An 18,800-nucleotide genomic window follows, 5' to 3' on the forward strand; every position below is an offset into this window, starting at 1 on the left:
CATAGTGGAGTCACTTATAAAGCATGACATCATGTGAGTCATCATTAATAGTAAGCAAGTCTAGAACCGGTAGTAATTGATAAACAATTCCAACAGGGGGTTTATATACTGTAGGGGGAGCATAGCCTGTGACAAATGAGGCACAAACACTTGGTAAGTAATGAGTAAGGACTGAGTAATCATGATGAGTAAGCAAGAAATGAAAAGTAAGCAAGCAAAGAGGATTGGTAAGTGTTGGAAATGAATGAGTCAAAGACAGTCAAAATATCACAGAATGAGTCGAATAATGGCAGAAACTGAGTAAGTGCACTGAATCACATTAGGGGGTGGTGATGCAAGTCAGATTGCAGTGGAGACATCACTAGATCCAAAGATGGCATGACAGATGGACAGTGTTTCCAGATAGGGAAGTATTAATTCCAGAATTGAAGGGCATGAGTCAGGCATCAAAGGGCTAGGGCATTGGTGGTCTGTGGGGCAATGGGAGCATAAGTGATTGTGTCTCCCACCCATTCATCCTCTCAGTGAAGTTAACAAAAGCTTCATGAATGGGGCTCTGATGGAGGAGGAGAAGGGGGGACATCTTCTGCTGGATCTTTCAGTAAAAAGGCAAGATGCATGTCATACTCATCATGGATGCAATCAGGGAGGGCAGAGAACAGTAGATTATGCTGCAGCTGTCACAATGTGGGGAGAATGATGGACAAGATTGGAATAAAGACAGTGCAAGGAACAGGGAGGAACAATCCATATGCTTCATCAAGAGGGGAGACTATGTGACAGTCCTGAGGCAACCAAAGAATGTCCTTCTGGATGTCATACTGACAAGGAGAACATGCTGACCAAGCTGCATGGGATGAGATGGGGCTGACGATGATGGGATGAACCAGGGGGCTTCAGTATGGAAGCTGGTGGGAATGCCTGGCAGATATATGTAGCCACTGTCTCTGGCAAATGAGACAAGTGAGATGATTGACAAAGAGGTGGCCATTTCTGATGGACTTAGCAAAATGAGCATCTGATGGATGGAGTGCTGTAGAAATGTGTAGGGTGTGAGGATCCTCTCCAAATTTGGAAGGCAGGATGGCATGGCTGAGCACATTAAGCAAGAGTGAGAACAGAGTCAATATCTTTGGAAATGGTGGAGATATGGCAAAAACTGGAATGCCATACATGGGTGCTAAAAACCTTTAATGCATGCTTAACTTACTTCCTCTTTTCTCTTTAGCACTGATGACTCATTCTTGTGTGAAGGATGACTGCTCATGTCCAGCAGTCTTTCTACACATGAGGGCTTTAGTCTTCATCTGCATGCATGGGCCTGCAACTTGTCAATGCCTTAGGCAGAGTCAGCTGTAACCATGTCCACAACACCTTTGGTGTGTGACAATGTGATGATCATGCTGCTGTGGATGGCATGCAGATTACTCATCTGCCATCTTTTATGGCAGAGGATAACAGTGGTGAAGAAGAATGGAATGAGTTAGGTAGGTAATTTATTATGGAGAATGTGGCATACACCATGGGTGATCATTCTTCTAAAAGCTGTGAGAATATGAAGGTGGAAGCAATGGCACATGCACTTTGTCAGTTCCTTGATATCATTGAACAATCAAATTGCATTGATTGTGAAAAAAAAGAACATTCCTCCTGTTGTTCTCCACTGTATGGTATGCACTGTGTTGTGTGGGCTGGCAAGGGTACACTAACAGTCAGTAGCAACACCATTGACTATTGTTTACATCCCTCTGCTTCACTGTTCAGCAAGATGTTGTTATGGATGTTTATTGAACAAATTGAAAGGGTGTCAAAACTGAAAAGGTTTCATGAGTTGCAAGTATCTGATAGGGTGGAACAATCCAGACAGGAGGTTGATGACATGAATACACATGTATGAGATCACTGTTTTGTGGGGTTGTTTCTGAGTAGGGACAGACTAAAAAGAGAAGATACTCAGGCTTCTATTGGGAGAAGACTGAGGTGCATGAAGGAAAAACAATGTGCCAAAATGACTGTGCTTATGTAAGATATTACTGGTATAAGAAACATAATTAATGTGCATCAACATGCCCACTCAATGGTGAATATCTCAATAAGTAACACCTAAGCCAATAGAAAAATGAATGTGCTTATCTCTAGAAAGTCCCTTGGTTAAGACATCTGCCAGCTGCTCATTTGTAGACAAGTACACCATGGAGATGTCCCCTGACTTGATCTTTTCTTGAATGAGGTGATGATGAATGGAGATGTGTTTTGTATGATCATGAAACATTGCATTTTTTGCCAACAAAATTGCTGATTGGTTGTCAACATGGAGAGGGGTGGGGTCAGCTCATGCAGCCATGTCTATTTCACTGAGCAATGTGTGGATCCAAATAGCTTCTTTTGTGGCTGCTGAAACAGCCATATACTTGGCCTCAGTGCTTGAAAGAGCAACAGAGGTTTGCTTCTTTGACAACCAGCTCACTGCACCACCACCCAAGACAAAGGCATAGCCAGTGATAGAACATCAATCATTTACATCAGATGCCCAATCTGCATTGGCATACCCAGCTGGAGTGGGTCCTGATGCCACAGAATAGCAGAGATGCAAGGTAGCAGTCCTTTGGAGATAGTGGTAGACTCTTTTGAGGGCCACCCAGGGGCACTCACCCAGAGTCACTGCATGCCTGCTAAGGGTGCCCATTGCATGGGCAAGATCAGGGTGAGTAGCCAACATAGCATACATCAGGGCTCCAAGAGCACTCTGATAGCATGCAACATCTGACTCAGCCTGATCAAGCTTCTTGAGTTTGAGACTGGGTTCAATGGGTGTACCAACAGGATGTATATCCTGCAACCTGAAGTGCTGGAGTATAGACTTGACATATATTTCCTGTGAGAGCTCAATTTCTCCTTTATCACAGTCTTGGATGATCTCCATTCCTAAGATCCATTGTGCCTTGCCCAAATCTGATAGGTCATACTCCAAGGAGAGCTACTTTCTGGTTTTTCTCAGCCTCCTTTAGGTCTGTCCTATCTCTTTAACATTTCCTTTCTTGCCTTTGTTATTGATAACCTTTCCTAGTGTCTGCCAACACACCTTCTTGCATTGTATGCACTTCCCAATGGCAAAGCTTGAAGCATGGAGATATGGTGCATCCCAACTTCAGGTCCCTCACCTTGTCTCATTTTTCCTCCATTTATGATGCATGTGAAGTCTTCTGTGCCAAAAGCAGGATGGACCTTTATCCAGTGATGGATTTAAAACAGAAAGATCTAGTGTTGCTGGAAGTAAAACTGATCCATTATTTTGTGAGAGATGATGATAGTCAGTATACTCATCATCATGCCCAGTTTGAATTACAGTCAGTGTCCCTTCTTCATTCTGCTGATGTGTATGATTCTGATGGTTCTACTAACTATGATATTGGGGATTTGCATATCTAGTTCAACAAAATATACTACTGCTAAATTGATGCTGTCCTCAGCCTGAAGTACAATGATGTCAATTTCCTTACCTCAAAATTTTAGTGCATCTAATGGCTTGTGGTAAGCAAACTGGATATTTTTACATAAATGTTTGGCAGCAAATACCATAGGGACCATGATGGTAATGTGACATGGAAGCATCGGAATACTAATCTGCAATGCAAAGCAAAAAAGAAAAAACTGGTGCTAAAAAACAAGAAAAACAGAGGATGCTTTTACAATTTGTGAATGTACAGAACCACTACTCATTTTCTCTTTTCATACCTCATTCCCCCCAGCTTCCATGACACCATCCTCACCTCAGAGTGAAAACCTGCAACAAATCCTAACCATTGGCTGGTGGCATCAAAGTTTAACCACAAGCAGAGATTGTCATGCACATTTTGAGCAATAAAAATGCTGTCATTGTAGTCACTGTCAGAACTTGACCAACCCAAGTACAAAAACCCCCTTTGCTGACACTTTTGAATGTTACTGCAAGCCATTTCATTAGGTTGTTCAACATCGATGAGGTGATGGGGATTAATAAGAGCTGTTTGCCACAGAGTATAGGAAGGATATGCACTGGAGAGATGTGTGGTGGTTATAACATTCATAGTGATAGAGTGACAGGCATCAAATATGGGGGTGATAGCACACTGCAAGCAAGTGACAAACACCACCAGCAGAGCATGAGAGTTCTCCAATATCTCAATACTTTGAATATGCAAAGTCATGCAAGGCAAATTCTGGTGATCATCAAAGGAAATACATTGAAATCCCATTTTCCAGATGCTTTCAATGAAAGCATGTGCTTCATCCCTTCCCACAAACACATCCAAACTTTTTGGTGACCAATCTTCACTATGAGCCCTGAGCATTAACCACAAGGCCACAGAACCACCAACAACTGCATTATGCATATCAAGCATTTGAAGAAATGAGTCTGGACAATGAAAATATTGAACAATCATGTGATGAAGGTGGAGAAACAGTGATTTTTAGATGATTTTCTATGTGTAAGGAAGTGCTTTCATCAAATTGAGCCAACCATCTAAATTGATGTATTTGATGATTGAATACAGAATGTCAACTGGCACAGATGTGATTGGTGGCACTTTAGTGTGTTTTTTGGAGAAGGTAAATAAGTGTTGTTAGCCAACTGTGATTAATACTTTCCTATCTCACCTTCATCAAACAGTATTCATTGCAATCACATTGACATGTCCTACAATGGAGACCTCTTTGAGTTACAGTCCAGCATTGCATCATCAACATCATCAACATTGATATCTTATTTCCATTGTTCTCCAGCTCTTCCTTGTGGTATCAAACAGGAGATGTCAACTTTCATCTACATTACAATGTCATTGCTTTAGTTTGATTCTATGACAGCCAGCTTATGTCATCACCCTTGACAGGTACCATGCCACTCTTTTTTAAAACTCATAGCATTCTCCTGATGCATTTGCTTCAGCCTGGATCTTCACTTTCATGGGATTTAAAGATGCAGTATACATATTTCCAATAACTTCTTCTGCAGATGTGAATATGTTTCACACTTCATCTCAATTGTAAGTGCCACCTTTCACAATCTCATAGCTATTTGTCTCTCACAATTGAAATTCCCTACTATGAAAGTGCTTTACACATCACATGATATCAAAGATGTTTTAACTATGAGGATTAGGGGCATCCTTTGTCATTTCTAAAATCAAGATCCCTCCCCTGAACAGTCATCACCAAGAAAAAGAAGGGCTGTCCTCTCACACTGTGGATCTGACCTTGCAACTGTGATATCTTCTCACCATGACATGGACAGATGATCCTCTTCTCTCACTGCAGAAACATGGAATCACATCCTCACCTTCTTAAACATTGCACAAATTTATACTCTCATGCTTACATGTAAACAGCACACTGACAATGGGAGATGTTACCTGGAATACTGTCAATGAAGCCTTGCTACAAGATTCTTTGAGAATCCACAAGACTTGTATGACCTTCTACATCCAGGTCAAGCAGTCATCTTGGGGTTGATGGCACTTCACTTTCTGTTAGCTGAAAAGGAAATGATGTGGACTCCTTGTGACCTCAACATCTACATTGTGCAGAGAAATGTCAAATTCCTTCTCTGTTTGCAATCATGGTCATTGTCTAGTAAGTTCTACCAATAAATGCTGCTTTCCATCTGACCACCTTGATCATACTTCAAGATCACCACAATCCCAATGTTGCTTTGTCATTTCTTCCAAGCCCAACCATTCACATTTCAGTTCCAAGTTAATCACTCTGCACAGTCTATCACACATTGCTAATGAACCTACATATTGTACAAATATCATTGCTCACCTTGTCTACCATATTCACTTCTAACTGCTACAAATTTCATGTTATTTGAAGTACAATATGCAACAATGGTGTGGTATATGACATCACTTTTTCATTGTAGGTTCACAAAACACCCAGCATGATGCCTTTCTTACTGCTCCACTGTCTACTCCACATAATATTTACCCCACATTAATGAAACCCTCTCATCCCTCCCCCCCCCTTTTTTGGTAGACAATGTCTGAGTTACAAAAGGTTAGGACATCTATGCTCCTGCTTTTTGCTACTTTAAATGCCCTTCAAGATTGAAGATACAGAAGTTCTACTGAAAAAATCAGATCAATGCTTTGTACTTTTTCCCATTCAATATCCAAAAGTACAGTGCTCCCCATAAATATTCCCTACATCACCAAACCCTTATTTCAGATTTGCAGTATGTATGTATAAGATAGCTGAAAGTACTTTCTGGACAACAGAAGACATACCACTCAATGGAGACCTTCTTCACTGGAAACAGCACTTAAATGACCTGCAACATTTCTTCATAATTCACAGACTTGCATTTCTCACTAGATCAAATGATGTTGTTGATCCTGAACCTGCAAAGCAATTCTGCTGCAAAGTACAAATTGCAGAAGCATGCAGCTTCTATGACTTTCAAATATGATGCAGAATGTTCGTGCTAAAACTTACTCTCTCCTTATCAAAACCTTTGCAGAAAGTTTTTCAGCACAAGATATGGCATTAGATGATATTGAGAACATGGCCTGGTTGAAATGAAAAACCAAATGTGCCCAGTGGCATCTCCTCCTGACCATTCCACATTTGCTGAGCAACTTGTTGCATTCACCACAATGAAGGGTATCATCTATGCCAGCTCATTTGCTGCCATCTTGTGGCTGAAGGAATGCTGCCTCCTGCCTGGTGTTACTTTGTCTAATATACTCATCTATTGAGACATCCACTTCCATATCCATTTCACTTGCCTGCTATTTAATTTTCTCTGACATCACCCTAACCTGAAAATCTTTGAACAGCTCATTAACAAAGCTGTTCACATTGAAGACAAGTTTCTCTGTGGTAAGATCATCCAAGATCATTTCTTTTACACAAACTTTTAATTTTCAAAGATATTGTACCCATTGAGGACTTTGCCTTCAGTGGCTGATCAAATGTCAATATTTTATTGCTGATCTTGGACATCTAAGCCAACAAGGCTATCAAGCCATATGTATATAGCTTTGGATGACTCAGAGGAGCTGGTACCCTTCAGGGGTTATGTTCTGCTTCAAAACATTGATTGCCATGTAGAAGATTTGCTAGGGAAATAGTGCATTGACAGCCATCTGGTATTGGACACACATACCTTGGAGATATCAGCCAGCTTGTTACCATCTGAAAAAATGATGTGGATAACTTTGTTGAAGTGTGCATGGTGTTGCCAACAAGGAAAACTTGTAATGCTGTCATTGTCAAAGGTGAGAAGTGACAATGTTCAGAGTGATTGATTGTCAAACAGTGACACACAACTTCTCAATGTCAGCTTTGATCTGTTGCCTGAGCACCTTTACAATCACCTTTAGGTCCCCAAAGACGTACTTGCCCCAAAAACCATGCCCATAATGCAGTGGGTCAAAGCTGCAGGCCAGGTGGAGATCAGAGAACCCAATCAGCCAGAACACGTTCTGCATCCCATTATATATTAGTTTGCTGATGGGAATTTGTTGGTGGAAACTTACCTCAATTGGTCATAAACCAAACCATGTTAGCAATCCATCTCTTTTGGCTTGATTCATTGCATGAACACATAATGTATCAATGCCCTGGGCATGTGTATGAGGTTCAAAAGTCCTGGAGAGGTCATGGAGTAGATCTGATAATACAAGACATACAGGGCAAGGGCATTTGCCACTGTGACCATGAGTGAGTGCCATCATGCATCTGTAGTAGGCCATTGAGTTAGTATTGCCAGTCTGAGCAAGAAGAAGAAAGTATATTACATCTCTTCAAAATCAGCAGACAGTATCATAAGACTTGGAAAGAGCCAATGGGTAATGTTGTCATGTGAAGATGGGCCAAACAGTATGGCATTCTTGATATCTGGTAGACTCAACTAGCAGATATACAACATGTCATGTATGGGAATGAATGACATATCAGCCAGGCACATACTTGAATATCCCACCAATGATCTCCAGTCCAGGGCTCAGCATAAAAACATTCATACTCAATGCCATTGTGCCTGTAGATTCACTGTGCATCCCATGTGAAGTGCAGACCCAGGAAAGGATTTTCTAAGATATTGAGTGCCCACTCCTACAGTGGGTGAATATGTGCTTTGAACATACATTCTTCCTCTTTGTATGGTACCTTAACTTTGACCCAGGAGAACTATTTAGAGAGGTAGGATGGATGGCAATGAATGGATATTTGAAAATCTTACTGGAGTGAGTTCCATTGCAGCTGCATCACACACTTTGTGAAGTTTGGCATCATTCTTGAGTGTGACTTGGATGGCTCCCTGTGTGACATGAGCAAAGAGATCCAGCAGTGCATTGACCTGTGGCTAGTTGGGCAGTGACGCAAATGTAATTTCCATGAATTCAAAGTCACCCAATGTGTGAAATGGGGACCAAGGTGTTTTGTCAACTGGGGATGAGGATTTTTCACTGTGAACACAGAACTCTTCATAGGACTGATAAATCAGTGGTCAATTGCTTCTTGGATGAAATTGGATCTTGAATTCAGGAAGTTTTGCTGCATTAGAACTTGTGGAAGTTGGCATCAACATGTCTGAGGGAATTATGAGCACTGTGAGAATGTGCATCAAAGTGAATTCCAGGGTGCATAGCAGTCCTGGTCTGTTTTCATCTTTTGTCACACATGGTCATACTGGGCTGAAGGCAGATGGCTACACCACCATTTCTATGTGCATCTCTGGAACATGCAATGGAAATGGTTTGCAATAACTTTGCAAATTGCCTCTTAAATATCATATCATTTTTTGTTATAAGCATTCAATGTCATTCATATCATCAGTCTTTTCTCACCCTTTGCCTGCTAGGGGCTTTGCAACCTTCTTCCCAGACAACCATGCTTCCTCAACAGTCTGCAGCTGAGGTGATGACATTGGTCAACATGCATGCCAACAACTGCAGTGTGTGTTTGAGTTATGCAGAGCTGAGGGAAAAGTTTGCTTTTGTGGGCTTTGCTGAACATGGCATGCATGGTCAGGCACATTGTAGTGACAAATGCATGTTGACCACCATTCCAAGTTCATTAAAGCAGTTTGTTGAACAGTTTCAGTTTCTTTCCTGTGTTGATTTGTTGGGTACAGTGAGGGACAAAAGTGTTGCAATGTTTGTGAGGTGTGACTTGCTGCCAATGTAGCTCAGGCTATTCTGCACAGATGATCATGATACCCATACCATTGGAAGGGGGTGACTCTAAGCTTTCCAGATTACTAAGGTTCAGTCCAAACAAAGCAATTCATGCCAAGATACACCCTATTCTTTCTGAAAAGTGCATTGCAATGCTTTTGTCCCTGACTGGTGAAATAGTGAAAAGTGATCTTTTGATGGGATTAAGGGCATGAAGGATGGGAAAGTATGATTACATAATAAATCACATGGTCTTCCAGATAATTTGTCAGCATGTAAACAATGACAAACATTGGACTTGTACCATTAACCCTCCCTCTGTTACCACGACTCATGAAATCATCTCTCTAGCTCACATGGTCATTTTTGCAAGGAATTCTTATCAAATACTGGTGGCCACCACAGTGCCATCAGCATAACATGCTCTCAGAACCATCAGTCCCTTAAAAAATCTGCTGTCAGTCATTCCCTGCACTTTTTCTCCCCCATGCCTGATGTGTTCTGGGACTAATCTGTACTTGGAAGGCTGAAAATGTTATGGAGGTTGATCTGGCACTTCAGAACATGATGGACAAACCAGTCCCCTCTCAACCAATGCATTTCTGGCACAGGAACACTGGTATGGAAGTTGGGGTGAGATAAAACCTCCTTGTGCTCTGAGCACCATAAGAGGGTTCACTAGGTCTTGCTCTGATCTGAACTGTAGATGACTGGGGAAGGATTATTTGGTCATATGTGACCAAAGGCAAGATTCAGGGCCAGATGGAAGCACAGGATTCTGCTCCATGGCAGTTCAGTAGCATATCCTTCTAATGACACCCAGGGGTAAAGAGGATTTTGTCTTGCCCTAACTTCCATACCAGTGTTCCTGTGCCAGAAATGCATTGGTTGAGAGGGGACTGGTTTGTCCATCATGTTCTGAAGTGCCAGATCAACCTCCATAACATTTTCAGCCTTCCAAGTACAGATTAGTCCCAGAACACATCAGGCATGGGGGAGAAAAAGTGCAGGGAATGACTGACAGCAGATTTTTTAAGGGACTGATGGTTCTGAGAGCATGTTATGCTGATGGCACTGTGGTGGCCACCAGTATTTGATAAGAATTCCTTGCAAAAATGACCATGTGAGCTAGAGAGATGATTTCATGAGTCGTGGTAACAGAGGGAGGGTTAATGGTACAAGTCCAATGTTTGTCATTGTTTACATGCTGACAAATTATCTGGAAGACCATGTGATTTATTATGTAATCATACTTTCCCATCCTTCATGCCCTTAATCCCATCAAAAGATCACTTTTCACTATTTCACCAGTCAGGGACAAAAGCATTGCAATGCACTTTTCAGAAAGAATAGGGTGTATCTTGGCATGAATTGCTTTGTTTGGACTGAACCTTAGTAATCTGGAAAGCTTAGAGTCACCCCCTTCCAATGGTATGGGTATCATGATCATCTGTGCAGAATAGCCTGAGCTACATTGGCAGCAAGTCACACCTCACAAACATTGCAACACTTTTGTCCCTCACTGGATCTGTGATTGGCATGGTATCATTGTTTCCTGTCATCTTCCTGTGCAGGCATTGCATGACAGTCTTTGGCTTCATAGTTGTACTCTGGAGTACCACAGTGCACCCTTTCTTTTTTGGCAGTTACAACAACAACAATGTGCTTGCTCAGAGCAGGATCTTGTGGCCACTGTGCCTATGGAGGAATATGTTCAAATCATTCATGAGGGTAATAATTGGCAGCAATGGCAGTCCTGCAATCACAATCAAACTATTGAAAAGTGTGAGGAGTGTAATGAGCCACACTTGCACAAGGAGCTTTTCCCTCCTATGCATGATTTTGCAGAAAAAGTTGAAATCATAAAGGAGTGGCAGGAACAAATGAATCCCTCTTGCCTGCAACTGGGAGTGTGCACAGTCTGTGCTCAGTTGAATTTTGACAGTGATCTACACAATGTTTTGCCCATGGAGCTTATGTTAATGCTTCTTTGAAATGATTTCTTGCCCAATAAGGTATTACCACAAACCTATGCTCTTGATGTTTACCGTGGTGCCATTTTATCTCCTAAAAGTATGTGATCATTGAACACAATTGCCACAATTCAGATGTGTGATGGTTGTAGGTGTAGTTTGACTGGCAGAACTCCTTCTCAACCATCTGATACCCTTGCAAATTTCCAGTATTATGCTTAGGAAGAGTCACCTATGGAAGTAAGGGATGTTTTTTGGTTGGCATTGGTGTGTTTAACACAAGCTTCAATAATTACTCATCACTATCAATCAAACCTGATGTGAGGTGGGAGAATGCCTGATGATGCCCATACATTTCCATCTTACCTCAGGATGTAGCTGGATTGCAATGTGTGTTGCCTCCTTCACCCCAAGAAGTAAGGGATACATTTTGTGTCATTTTTTGCAGGGGGAAGTTTCATCCCTCCAGGGAAGCAATTGCACATTTTCAACTGATTCTTCTGTCGAGAAATATTATAAAGTCAATAATCAATTTTCTCATCACTGAGAATGAGTGGTACAGGATTTCAGGTGTAATGTTCAACTGCCAAAATCTGGAAAACAATCCTCATTGGAAGTGATGGTTGTGTTCCTGTGCAGGGTATGCAGATTACTCATTTGCCATCTGCTACAGCAGATGAAAATGATGGAGAACATGTTTGGGAGGGTTTCAGTGGAGACTTCATTATGGAGAAGATTGCTTACACCATGGGTAATCATTCTTCCCAAAGTTGCAAGACTATGAAAGTGCAGGCAATGGCACATGCTCTCAATCATGGCCTGTTTTTGAGCAATTCCATGGGGTCTCATTTGGTTTCAGATATGGAACCATATCTGATGAGCACATTTCCTCATTTAGATCCCTGGGGGATAGGCAGCTTTAATGCTCTGCAGAGAATGAAGACCCAGCAAATTTCATTCAAATGTCAGTTAAAAAACTTATTAAAGCAGGTTGACTCACCCTTTGTGGCTGACCAACTTTTTTGTTCATTTGTTGGAATATCATTCAGAAGAGGGAGGCAAGTGACAATGTCACATTCTCCATTAAATCTGCTCATCAAAATGAGCTTGCTGCTGAATTGCATGAAATGGCAGATTGTGTTTGTGAGTATGCCAAAAAGTGCTTAACTGTGACTGTCCCAAAGCCTGTTTAGACAAGAAAAGAGTGGCACATTTATTTTGTGATCTCAGTATGATTTCCAAGAAGTTGTGTGGAACATGCATTTTTCATATCTCTTAATCCCCATGATTTGACTAATGTGCTCATCAGGCACTTTGCAGGAATCCATGAAGGAGAATGGAGGATAATGTTGTCTTACAAGTGACTGTGCTTTGTGGTGAAACATCTGGGTGTGGTGTAGGGAATGCAGACCTTTTCCCTATGAGAAATCACTCCTCTAGTGTGTCAAAGGGATGGTTTGGGGATGGAGAGTGTAGGCAAGGGTCAAAGAGGGTTCAGACTTAGGGGTTGTGGCTGAGGGAACTTAGTGTCAAAAGGTTGAGAGCTGACTAAGTGCACAAGTAGTCACAGTGTGTGCCACATCACATAGACACTACAGTACAGTGCAGACAAGGATTACTGTACTACATGTCACTGTCTACTCTATGGTCCTTCTTTGGAGAGCAAGAATCACTGCTTCAGCTCTGTTGTCAAGTTTTCTTTTCAGTCTAGAAAATCCTCCTGGGTGAGTCCCCTTTTGTTCATCTAAAGTGCTTATCCTGCATCTAGACTGAAGCCCCTTCAGGGTCAACCCAACTTGAACAGAACCTAGCTCTTCTGGAGTCAGAGTTCTTGGCCATCAGAAATCAGTTACTTACACTTGGAGCCCACTGTGAGGGGCTTCAACCAATGACCAGGAAGTAAAGTACAACCTCAGGCAAATGGCAGCTAGGGTTGCCCACAAGGAGAGATACAAGAAAGTGAAAGAAGTGCTCAAATCAAGGAAGAAAGCAATGCCTCTTTGTTTGGCTAAGTCATCTCTAGGGAAGCTCCCCACTGCAGTTCCTCTTCCAGAATCCCCAGAACCAGAAGAGCCAAAACAGACCTGAGAACCCAGTTTCACAGAATACCAAACACCAGTGCCAGTTATCAGATCAAACTCAGAAACATCATTTGCTTTGACAGAAGAAGCAGTGAAGCTCCTACAAGAACCACCTTTGCCACTCATGGAATTACCCCTCACAGTATTCATAGAGGAGCCCAAAGATGTTCCATTTTTCATTCCTACATTTACAGGTGCAAAAGTCAACACTACAGGCTTAGAGGACATGTACAAAGCAATCTGGGATGACAGGCAACCAACAAGCTCATCAAAGTTTGTGATGCCTAAGAAGGAAAAGGAAGCAGAGTTACTGCCATTTATGACCTACTGGGACAAAGGAAAGGAAAGGGTGACAGAGCAGTTGCCAGACAGAATCTATGTCAATGACCCAAAAGTTGTGGTCCACCAAGGGTGGACCAGAGAAAAATTGCCCTCGAGGTTGAGGATGATGGTGAAGTGGAGACATAGGTCAGGACATAGGGAGAGGTCATCCTTGAGGTTGAGGTCAAGACATGAGCCCAGGTACAGATCAACTTCCAGGTTGAGTTACAGGACAAGGCACAGGTCAAAGTCCCATGGCCATGGACATAAAAGATTGGACAAGTTGAGAAGTAGATGCCATAGGAGGTCCTACTCCATGGACAGTTCATTGAGCAACTTGAGCAAGGAGGAGGAAAGGAGAAGAAGGTATTACAGGTGCAAGGAGAAAAAGCGTGAGAAGAAGGTATTACAGGTGCAAGGAGAAAAAGCATGAGAAGAAGGTATTACAGGTGCAAGGAGAAAAAGCATGAGAAGGAATGTCACTCAAGGTATAGGTCTCCATCTACAGAAGCACAGGAGCTGAGGAAGAGAACAGCCCAGCCAGAAGAACTATCTGAAGGGCAACATATCCTTAGGCTTCTCAGACAAGGTGCCCTTGTGTCCAACAAACCCAAGCCACTCAAGAAAATGCACTCTAGGTTTTCAGACAAAGCACCCAAGTTCTTGGGGAAAACAGCCAACCTGGTTCCTTCTCTGGAAGAAATCCACCACCTGTGCAAGAAGGCAGGGTGTACAGATGAGTATGAGTGGCCAAAGTGGGCTATCTGGTATCTGGACAATGATATGGCAAACCTGTGGATGCAACTCCTGGGAGAGATGACAGGTAGATGGCATGAGTTTGTGGAGGTGCTGGCAAATGTGTACCCTGGTGCAGGAGAATGAGAGAAGGGATACATTAAAGCAGACCTGGCTGACCTCATTTGAGCACAGTCCAGGAAGATTATAGTGACAGAAGAAGACCTTGGAGAGTACCTTAGGCAGTATGAGACCATTGTGGGCTATCCCAACAGATGCTACAAGCCCACCCAAGAAGACTATGACAGTTACTTCTGGGAGGGCTTGGACCTGGAACTTCAGAAAGATATGCTCAAGAATTTGAAGTTTAGGAATGGTTTATGTGATTCAGATGACCCCTGGCCTATGAACAAGGTCATATTGTCATAACCATGTCTTGACCCCAGCCAGCTTCAGCCTCATCAATCCCTTATCCCCAGATGTCCTAGCATGGTGAACACTGCTTTGCAGTGCTTGTCACTTCAGTTAAACCCTGCCCAGTCTTGTCCCTTGTTCGCCCTGTCCTGGTCTTCATTACCTTAGTCATACCTTACTAATACTAGTCTTACCAATCACCTTAGCAATCTTTGCAAGACTGGCATTACTGGTCTCTGTACTATAGTTGTCTCTAGTATATAAACCTGTAGATACTCAGCCTGTATCTGCCCAGTCTGAAATCAACTAAGTTCATTCTGATAATCCCACCTTGGCCTCAGACTTGGACTGAAACCCACACAAGGGAATAGCACTGCCTTCCCAGTCACTAAGTCCAACCAGTCCATCTCTGTTTCTCTGTTCCCCACCTGTTCCTGACCCTTTGGCCTCATGCCCACTTTGGTCTCCAGTCTGGTCTCAACCTGGACATCATGAACTTGACACATATGAGAAATAAAAGAGTTGCTGAGGCATGGATACCATATGACAAGAAGCTGTGTTGCAAGGAGGGGCATCATTCAGTTATCACCCAGGGAGGAAGCTGGGAGGATAGCATGCAAGTTAGTCCAGAGGCAGCCTCAGGTTTGAGCAGAAGCACAGGTCCAGAAAAGGGCAGTGCCTGTACAGGCCAGAAATGTTGTCAAGGGAGCACATGAGCTGCCTCAAGAAATAATCTGCTGTTTTTGTTTCCTTCAAGGACACTGCACAAGGACTTGTTGCATGTTGGAAAGGTATTGCATGGCTGGCAGGTGTGTTGTTGAAGACAATAGGGTAAAGTTCAATGACAGCATGCACATTCCTCAGACAGATGAGCCAATGTACCAGTTAATAGATGAGTGGATGGCTAGAGACAGGAGGAGGAGAGAAGAGCAACAAGCACCCATCAACTGTATTGAGCATGAAGAGGAACCTCCAACAAACATGAATATGTTTGTGGTAGCACACAACACTTTCCAATACATTGAGAGAGCTAGGATCAAAGAGTTTGCTTTGGAAGGAGAGGACATGGCCAAGGAGGTCACCTTGGAAACAGAGTATGAAGCATGACAGGCAGAAGTAGAACAAGCATTTGCAGCAGCATGAAGGGAAGAGAGTAAACTACAGTGAAAGGCCCCAAAGTTCAATGGAGTAGTGGTACCTGGAAAAGAGAGACATACAGCGACCATGACAGCAGAGCAGGCAGGACCTAGTCAGTCCAGCTCAATGGACACTCCTGAAGCAAGTTTGAAGGATAAAGGGAAGCATCCAGACAGAGGTGCTGGCAGGTCACTAGGACCTACCCCTATGCCAAAAACCCAGCAGCATGGCATGGAAGATCAGGATGCAGGAAGGAAAGGCTATAGGTATACAAGCCTGTTTGAAGACCCTACAGCAGTGATGAGGGTTTTGAACCAGTAACTGGACCAGACCATTATGATTTCTGGAAGAGATCTACTCACTATAAGTCCAGACATTCAAAGGGAGTTCAAGGACTGAGCAATGACAAAGTGAGTGGTGCTCAGTGCTACCTTCTCAGGCACATCAGGGATGCTGGAAGGGTCAGTGCAGTTGAATGATGTGAGGGCTTTTGAGTGTGGTATAGGAGAAGAGAGGTTTGTGCAGATGGATTTGATGTGACTTATGATGGTATAGGTTGAGCTGGCTGGGAAGGTCATGCTTGAAGGGATCCTTGACAGCAGTTCACAGATCATGGCTTTGTGACAGGAAATAGCTGAAGTTCTGCATCTCCCCACCAAGAGAGATAGCTGAATCATGATGGAAGCCACAAACCAGTCAAAGGATGAAATGCTGGGCCAGTGCAAGATGCTTCACTCAGGATCAGTCCAGTGCAAGGGCAAGTGCTGATTCAAGTTGTCAAGTTGGCTCCCTTTGATATCCTCCTGGGCAGGCCATTCCTATGTGTGATTCAGGCAATGACACAAGAATTTAGGAACAGGCAACAGACTCTTGAGTTTATGGATCCAGAGACAGACAAGAGGATCCAAATCTCACCATGAGCTAGAAGGTCCCTCACACAGTTCCCCCAGTTTAGGGATGCTGTTTTGCAGAGGGTGTATGTTTGGAGAATAGGGCACAAACCCCATAGGATGCAATGTTGACCTCAGGACAAGGGATTTTAGACTTTGTCCAGGACTCAAATAGCCAGCAAGGAGACATTTCAATGGGATCAGCCACCCCTGAAAGGCTGGGGTATCTTGCTCAGCCTATAGCAGTATAAAAGAATGAATCAAGTACATATGTCTTGGACTTCAACTTGCAGTGTCAAGATATAACCAAAAACCAAAAACAAGAATCAACATTAGGCATAGAGGTGGCCAGCCATAGAGTTCCTTTTAGATCAAGCATGAATGATGCACTGACTTTTCCCACAGGTATAGAAATCAAATTGCAAGTTGTATATCATAGAGACACAGGACAGTATTGAAGAAAGGAACCCTTTTGTAAGGGACACAGAGAAAGAGGAGCAGATAGAAGCATTGAGGAAGAAGATTGAAGTGAAGAAATAGAGGTTGAATGCACAGGGGAAAGACTGAAGGGTTTCAAGATGATGTTCACAATGACAGAGGAGGACTTTAAGTCCTCAGGTTTATGTTTCAAATCTTAGTAGAGATTCTGACCACTGAGCTACAGGATGAGGAAGAGTGGGTAAAGCAGGTGATGAAGTACAAACCCATGGCAAAAAAGGTTCAGCCAGTCATGACAGAGACACTGGCAGAGTTTAGAGTCAAGAGAAGAGAAGTGGGGGACCTGTTGGCTAACCTCCCCCAGATACCAGTTAATCCCCTGGGGAATGACTTACCCAGGAGCAAGCAGACAAGTTTGAATGGGACCATGGCAGATTTTTATGCCCCAAAGAACTCAAACTAGTCAAGTGGCTAGTATGAGTCCATGAGAAGGCTTTCCCTTGGGACATGAGTGAAAAGGGGATGTTCCAAGAAGACATGTTCCCACCTCTCAAGATTCCCAACAGTCCCACACAAGCCATGGGTATATTGGAATATTCCCATTCCACTGGCAATCTATGGGGATGTCATGCAAATAATCAAAGAGGTGATTGTGGCAGGAGTTTACAAACTGTTGACTTTGTCTTATCAATTGAGATGGTTTTGCATAGTGAAGAAGGATGGGAAATCACTGTGGCTGGTCCATGACTTACAGCCACTCAATGTGGTCTTGATACAGGATTCAGGAGTTCCCCCACATGTAGACAGTATCACAGAAGAATTCACAGGACATGCAGTGTATGGCATGTATGACCTGATGGTTGGTTATGACCACCAGGTGATCCATGAAGGCTATCATGACCTTGTGACCTTTCAAATGCCAATCAGCACATTCAGGTTGACCAAACTCCCCATGGGCTACATGAATGCTGTACAAGTGTTGCACAGGGATGTGTCATTTACACTCAGGGAGGAAACACCAGAAGTAACCATGCCATTCATTGATGACATACCAGTAAAAGGACTGTGACAAGAGGACAGAATGTATGAAATGATCAAGGGGAATTTTGGAATCAGGAGGTTTGTATGGGAGCACCTCATCAATACTAATTGAGTTCTACAGTGCCTTGAGCACATTGGAGCTACTGTCTCTGCAAAGAAATTTTCAGTGGCAGTCCCATCTATCACTGTAGTGGGGCACTGTTAAGTTTGGGTTTATCCTTGGGTGACCAGGCTTCAAGACCAGGTGACAAGGGCTAAGTCTGGTTGGACTGGAGTTCAGGCCAGAGGTCAGGGGCTAAGTCCAGAGGACCAGAATTAAGACCAGGAGCATGGGAACAAGACCAGTAGTATGGGAAACAGACTGGTCTTGGAGTGTGCACAGGGGGAAGCCAGTCTGGGGTTGGATCTACCACCCTTGGTCTCAGCTTATGTGCTGTACCCTTATGCAAGCTGGGGAGAGGTCCAGGACAGGGGCCATGGATAGCTTAAGGCTTGGCCTTAGCTATAGAGTAGACTTGGAGAGTAGTACAGGAGTTGAGGGTAATACTAAGTTGATATTCTGACTGAGGTGCTATGAAGTATGTACATGGGTTAAATACACAAGGCCGG

The 18,800-nt window shown here is 43.1% G+C and overlaps 3 protein-coding genes across 3 annotated transcripts; all 3 read left to right on the forward strand.

Annotated features, from left to right (window-relative positions):
- Nucleotides 1–8,570: 8,570 nt before the first annotated feature.
- On the forward strand, nt 8,571–9,376 carry F5J12DRAFT_783758 (uncharacterized protein; the record flags this gene model as incomplete). Its single annotated transcript, XM_051742906.1, has 4 exons — nt 8,571–8,739; nt 8,846–8,938; nt 9,119–9,149; nt 9,172–9,376. The coding sequence occupies 4 exons, from the start codon at nt 8,571–8,573 to the stop codon at nt 9,374–9,376; spliced, it is 498 nt and encodes a 165-aa protein (XP_051598714.1).
- Nucleotides 9,377–11,487: 2,111 nt separating this feature from the next.
- F5J12DRAFT_722846 (uncharacterized protein) lies at nt 11,488–11,754 on the forward strand (the record flags this gene model as incomplete). The annotated part of the gene is made up of 1 exon (XM_051741402.1): nt 11,488–11,754. A coding segment is annotated over one exon (267 nt), but the record flags the coding sequence as incomplete, so codon positions are not given.
- A 393-nt stretch (nt 11,755–12,147) lies between these two features.
- On the forward strand, nt 12,148–12,327 carry F5J12DRAFT_722917 (uncharacterized protein; the record flags this gene model as incomplete). Its single annotated transcript, XM_051741411.1, has 1 exon — nt 12,148–12,327. A coding segment is annotated over one exon (180 nt), but the record flags the coding sequence as incomplete, so codon positions are not given.
- Nucleotides 12,328–18,800: the final 6,473 nt, after the last annotated feature.

The sequence above is a fragment of the Pisolithus orientalis genome (genome assembly GCF_024613125.1).
Source record: "Pisolithus orientalis strain OTSU chromosome Unknown F5J12scaffold_20, whole genome shotgun sequence".
NCBI lineage: Eukaryota > Fungi > Basidiomycota > Agaricomycetes > Boletales > Pisolithaceae > Pisolithus > Pisolithus orientalis.